General features: G+C 40.5%; 2 protein-coding genes and 1 non-coding gene across 5 annotated transcripts in view; 1 reads left to right on the forward strand and 2 right to left on the reverse strand.

Annotated features, from left to right (window-relative positions):
* Positions 1-2,880, forward strand: part of LOC116463174 (katanin p60 ATPase-containing subunit A1) — a 59,311-nt gene extending 56,431 nt beyond the window's left edge. For all 3 annotated transcript variants that reach the window (XM_058434498.1, XM_032146165.2, XM_032146164.2), the window contains 3 exons: positions 242-376; positions 689-815; positions 2,614-2,880. In XM_058434498.1, coding sequence (XP_058290481.1) covers positions 242-376; positions 689-815; positions 2,614-2,812 — 461 coding nt within the window. In that variant the 3' untranslated portion in view covers positions 2,813-2,880. The remainder of the gene's footprint in view (positions 1-241; positions 377-688; positions 816-2,613) is intronic.
* LOC116463175 (small ribosomal subunit protein uS13-like) lies at positions 2,295-4,367 on the reverse strand. The gene has a single exon (XM_032754145.2). The coding sequence runs from the start codon at positions 3,760-3,762 to the stop codon at positions 3,304-3,306; it is 459 nt and encodes a 152-aa protein (XP_032610036.1). The 5' UTR covers positions 3,763-4,367; the 3' UTR covers positions 2,295-3,303.
* LOC116463198 (small nucleolar RNA SNORA2/SNORA34 family) lies at positions 3,086-3,218 on the reverse strand. The gene has a single exon (XR_004246610.1). It is a non-coding gene; the product is annotated as a small nucleolar RNA SNORA2/SNORA34 family (small nucleolar RNA).
* Positions 4,368-6,080: the final 1,713 nt, after the last annotated feature.

Genomic DNA, 6,080 nt, shown 5'->3' on the forward strand with positions numbered 1-6,080 from the left:
TTATGTAGTTGAGATCTGGCTTTTCAATTAAATCTATTTTGAGTCATATATTTGCATACTACAGAACTCATTTTCTTTGGATTACAAATTCACATATGTACCAGTTAACCTAAGTCTTAAGGAGGCTTAAAGACTGCTTCCTTGTATTGTTGTACTAAATATTTGATCTTTAAATAGCTGAGCTTTATTTGGTATAATCCAACTTAATATCTTTTTCACTCTCTCCTTACCCTTATTTTAGGTGTTGGAGGTGCTTCTGAAAATGATGACCCTTCCAAAATGGTTATGGTTCTGGCAGCTACTAATTTTCCCTGGGATATAGATGAGGCTTTAAGACGACGCCTTGAGAAACGAATCTATATTCCTTTGCCATCAGGTATCTTCCTTTCAGTCTTGTCAGAAAGCCTGTTAACTTTCATGTGGTTTTGTTTAGAGAATTTAAAATTTGTTATTAACTAACTTTCTGCAAGAGATTCATGAGGAGTATCCTCCTTTACAGTACTATTTTGGCTATATGCCTTAATACTAAATAGTAAGGAATTAAAAAGTAAAGAATGGCTCTTAATGATCTCTTCTTAGAGATCCAATTCTTACTGGAAAACAACATCTCACACAAAGAAGATTTGAGACAATAGTATACTATGTTTATGCTGCAGGCTTACATTTTAAAATTTGTTTCTACCATTAGCAAAAGGCAGGGAGGAGCTATTACGAATAAGTCTACGTGAGCTGGAATTGGCTGATGATGTTGACCTTGCAAGTATAGCAGAAAACATGGAAGGTTATTCAGGTGCGGACATTACCAACGTGTGCAGGTATGAATTATCACGGAAGCATAGGTTTTTGTAAGCATAAACTTCTAATACGAAGTTTTTTTGGTTTTGTTTTTTGAGACAGTCTCGCTCTGTCACCTAGACTGGAAAGTAGAGGCGCAGTCACACCTTACTGCAAGCCTGAAACTCTTGGGCTCAAGTGATCCTCTGACATGAAGTTTTTATGCTGAATTAAGATAGATCAATATCTTGGTGGTGGCTCACGCCCGTAATCTCAGCACTTTGGGAGGCCAAGTGGGAGATCACTTGAGCCCAGGAATTTGACTGGCCTGGGTAACATAGCAAGACCTCATCTCCATGAAAAAAATTTTAAAAATTAGCCGGGCATGGTGGTTCCCACCTGCTCAGGAAGCTGAGGCAGGAGGATCGCTTGAGCCCAGGAGTTTGAGGCTGCAGTGAGCCAAGATTGTGCCACTGCACCCCAGCCTAGGTGACCAAGCAAGACGCTGTGTCCAAAAAAAAAAAAGATGAATAAAGACTCACATTCCAGTTTTGTTTTTTGAGACGGACTCTTGCTCTGTCACCCAGGCTGGAGTGCAGTGGTCCGATCTCAGCTCACTGCAACCTTTGCCTCCTGGGTTCAAGTGATTCTTGTGCCTCAGCCTCCCGAGTAGATGGGATTACAGGAGCGTGCCACCACACCCAGCTAATTTTTGTATTTTTGGTAGAGACGGGGTTTCACCATGTTGGCCAGGCTGGTCTCAAACTCCTGACCTCAAGTGATCCGCCTGCCTCAGCCTCCCAAAGTGCTGAGATTACAGGCATGTGCCACCGTGCCTGGCCCCACATACATTTTGTAGTCAGGGTCACAAATTCTGGTTTTGTTGGTGTTAGCAGGTGCTGGTAAGATATGTGGGTATCTTTCATGTCAGTGAAGAGTCTACAGTTCATTTGAAAGCTACAAGTTCAAGAAGCTAATGTTAGGATAAATTGTGTAAAATAGAAAATCAGTAATTGTCTTGGATTAAATAAATTGTTGGTGCCTTTGTTCACTATATTATAAAATACGAAATGATTGTGAAATATATTGACTTGGCATAGGCACAGAATACAGTCTCATTCTCAGTGAACTTATCCTAAATGTGATAGAATAGCAGTAAAAAGAAAAAAAGAATGTCTTTAATCCAGCTGGTTCAAGTAGGTTTTGTCATAATCTAAGTATTACTAGAGACAATTAACCAGGGGCTTGACTGTACTCATTTCCTCCTCTCTAAAGTGAGCATACCACACAGGGTTCTGAGGATTAAAGCTAATGTGTATACATCAAGCAGCTATATTGCTATCCCTTTGCATAAATGGTGGCTGCCATTAAGGATAAAACTTGGTAAAAGGAAAGAGCTGTTTGAATCTGAAGTTTTTATTTTAAACACAAATGAGAAAAGGAGAAACCACTGAACTTACCTAGCTTTTCCTCTACATGGAGAAAATATTTAATTTTCTTAACAGGTTCTTTTCTGACTCTGATGCTTATTCTTCATTTTATTGAATAGTTATAATGCAATTCAAATTGCTAGCTTTAACACCACTTTTACTTTTTCTGGGGTTTTATATTCAGTATTAATTATTTAAATTAGCATCCTTTTTCATTACAGAAGATTTAACTGCTTAAAAAACACAATAGGCTTTGTATTCCAATAAGTTTCTATACAATACTACATATATATGTAATATAATTAGAGAATGCTACAACAGATCAATTGGAAATTTTTCTATTAACAGGTTTTCATTTAACCAAAGTAACACTGTGTGTGTTGTTGTTGTTTTTTAACATAAAACCTAGGGATGCGTCCTTGATGGCAATGAGAAGGCGCATTGAAGGTTTGACTCCAGAGGAAATCCGAAATCTTTCCAAAGAAGAAATGCACATGCCTACAACTATGGAGGATTTCGAGATGGCCTTAAAAAAGGTTTCTAAGTCAGTGTCTGCTGCAGACATTGAAAGATATGAGAAATGGATATTTGAGTTTGGATCATGCTAAATTCTCACATGTAAACTGTGAGAAATGTGCCTTAAGTGTTTGAATATTAAATGTAGTAATTCATTGTACTGAGTGCTATATATTTTTTTAACTTTCATAATGGTAAGATTTTTTTTTAAACCCTTATGATTCTGAATAAAGGCAATATTTTTAAGCTGAAAATTTGTTTTACTTTAGCATTACTAGATTTCTATTTCACTGACCACAAATGTTACTTAGCTTGGAAAGCTGTCTTTTCTTTTTTTTCTTTGCTTTTTCTATTTTTTTTCAAGACTGTGTTTCTTCCAACTGAACTGGCCATTCATACTGGGATTAGCCAACAGACCATCAGACAGACATCAATCTTGGCTCGTTTGAAACCAACAGCTACAATGGCAAACCATCACCTTTCTTGATTCAGGGCCTAGGAAAGCTGACTTTATATGCACTTTTTTTTTTTTTTTTTTTTTTTTGGTATATAAACTATTTATTAACAGACAAGGCCTACAGACTTATTTCTTCTTGGACACACCCACGGTGCGGCCACGGCGGCCAGTGGTCTTGGTGTGCTGACCTCGGACACGAAGGCCCCAGAAGTGACGCAGCCCTCTATGGGCCCGAATCTTCTTCAGTCGCTCCAGGTCTTCACAGAGCTTGTTGTCCAGACCATTGGCTAGGACCTGGCTGTATTTCCCATCCTTTACATCCTTCTGTCTGTTCAAGAACCAGTCTGGGATCTTGTACTGGCGTGGATTCTGCATAATGGTGATCACACGTTCCACCTCATCCTCAGTGAGTTCTCCCGCCCTCTTGGTGAGGTCAATGTCTGCTTTCCTCAACACCACATGAGCATATCTTCGGCCCACACCCTTAATGGCAGTGATGGCAAAGGCTATTTTCCGCCGCCCATCGATGTTGGTGTTGAGTACTCGCAAAATATGCTGGAACTTTTCAGGGATCACTAGAGACATGGCGGCAGCACAAGCGGCGGCGTGTAGGCCTCCTGTGGAAGACAGCTATATGCACTTCTAACTTGGCATCTTCTACTGTTTGCTGCTGTTACTCCTTCTACGGAGAAAAAAATTGGCTCTAGCTCCAGTTAACTTTACCCATTGCCTCTGGGTGCCAGTGGACAACTGAAAATCCCTGAACATTTTTACACAGTAGCTAATTAAAGCATGAGCCAAGCCCAGTATGTCTTCCTTCCCACCTGGTGTTATGGTAGCTTCCCTTCACTTCCTGGGAGAGTTTTAAAGACACATTTTACTTTGCATTTTAAAAAGAAAAAATTCTTACTTGACTTTATTTTGCCGATATAAGAGGCTGCACTACAGGCAAATAGACATTTCTAAATCTGTGCTGCTCATAGTACTCTAATCACTCATTAACTCATGCATACTAAACATAGCTAAAGTATTAATGGTATGAGTTAATAAGTGAAATAAAAGTTAGTTAATGGTATAAAATTTTAGATAAGATTTCCATGTGTGACTACTTAGAAGAAAATAACTTAACCATGTTATCCCAACCATAGAAAACAGAGCCTCAGGAGATTGCGGACCTTGCTGTGGTCCCAAGTCTTATTGAGAAAGAAAGACAGAAGCCCGGATAGGGATCTTCTGACTGCAGAACCTACACTCTCCAATAGACCATTTAGCCTCCTAAAGTTTTTTCTTCACTAGAATCTGTAAGCTTATGGTTAATAGATAAAATAAGACCATGTCATCATTTGGAGTTAGAACTGGTGCTTTCTAATGACTTAGGGAATGAGAAAGGGTGTAGAGAACAAGTGTTACTAGTTGGTAACTCAAGGATCAAATTATAAGTTGCAGATTATTTTTTTCAGCAGTATGGAGATGGTATTGCATAATAGAGCTCCATGCAATGTAATTAATTTAAAGTCTGGCAAAGTGAAACATCACTCCTTCATTCAACTTGTCATCCTTTCCACCCCCACCACACACATACCTATTTGGCCTAAATATAAAGTGGTCTCAAAAAAACCAACCATGGCCGGGCATGGTGGCTCACGCCTGTAATTCTAGCACTTTGGGAGGCCTGGGTGGGTGGATTACCTGAGGTCAGGAGTTTGAGACCAGCTTGACCAACACAGTGAAACCCCATCTCTACTAAAAATACAAAAATTACCCGGGCATGGTGGTGGGAGTCTGTAATCCCAGCTACTCAGGAGGCTGAGGCAGAATGGCTTAAACTTGGGAGGCGGAGGTTGCAGTGAGCTAAGATCACACCATTGCACTCCAGCCTAGGCAACAAGAGTGAAACTCCGTCTCAAAAAAACAAACAAAAAACAACCATTACTTTCTTGGAAAATGTTTTCAAAATGATGGGTTGCAGTAAAAATATATATATATATATATATATATATTTTTTTTTTTTTTTTTGAGACAGAGCCTCGCTCTGTCGCCCAGGCTGGAGTGCAGTGGTGCGATCTCAGCTCACTGCAAGCTCTGCCTCCCAGGTTCACACCATTCTCCTGCCTCAGCCTCCGGAGTAGCTGGGACTACAGGCACCTGCCACCACGCCTGGCTAATTTTTTGTATTTTTTTTTTTTTTAGTAGAGACGAGGTTTCACCATGTTGGCCAGGATGGTCTCGATCTCCTGACCTTGTGATCCACCCGCCTCGGCCTCCCAAAGTGCTGGGATTACAGGCGTGAGCCACCGTGCCCGGCCAGTAAAAATATTTTTTAATGAAACAATAGAAAGTATCATATAGAGGGCCGGGCGTGGTGGCTCGCGCCTGTAATCCCAGCATTTTGGGAGGCCAAGGTGGGCGGATCATGAGGTCAGGAGATCGAGACCATCCTGGCTAACATGGTGAAACCCCATCTCTACTAAAAATACAAAAAATTAGCCGGGCGTAGTAGCGGGCACCTGTAGTCTCAGCTACTCGGGAGGCTGAGGTAGAAGAATGGCGTGAACCCGGGAGGCGGAGCTTGTAGTGAGCCGAGATTGTGCCACTGCAGTCCAGCCTGGGCGACAGAGCCAGACTCCGTCTCAAAAATAAAAGTATCACATAGAGATGAGTTATATGTACTCGTTCACATTGTAAAATATTAATATGTCAATATGAGTGATGGCTAAAAAAGGTAACAAAACACTTTTAGGGTAAACAGCACTATATCTAGAACCACAAGACCAAGGGCACAGTCTAACTCATGATATCAATGGACTCATTCAATTTGAGCCATGGTTTCAGCCAACGTAAATGAAAGTATACCTACTCCTGCATGTCAGCCATTCTTACCCGGGCAAAGGTTTTATATCAGT

Source organism: Hylobates moloch, unplaced genomic scaffold, assembly GCF_009828535.3.
Source record: "Hylobates moloch isolate HMO894 unplaced genomic scaffold, HMol_V3 SCAFFOLD_28, whole genome shotgun sequence".
NCBI classification, from domain to species: Eukaryota; Metazoa; Chordata; class Mammalia; order Primates; family Hylobatidae; genus Hylobates; species Hylobates moloch.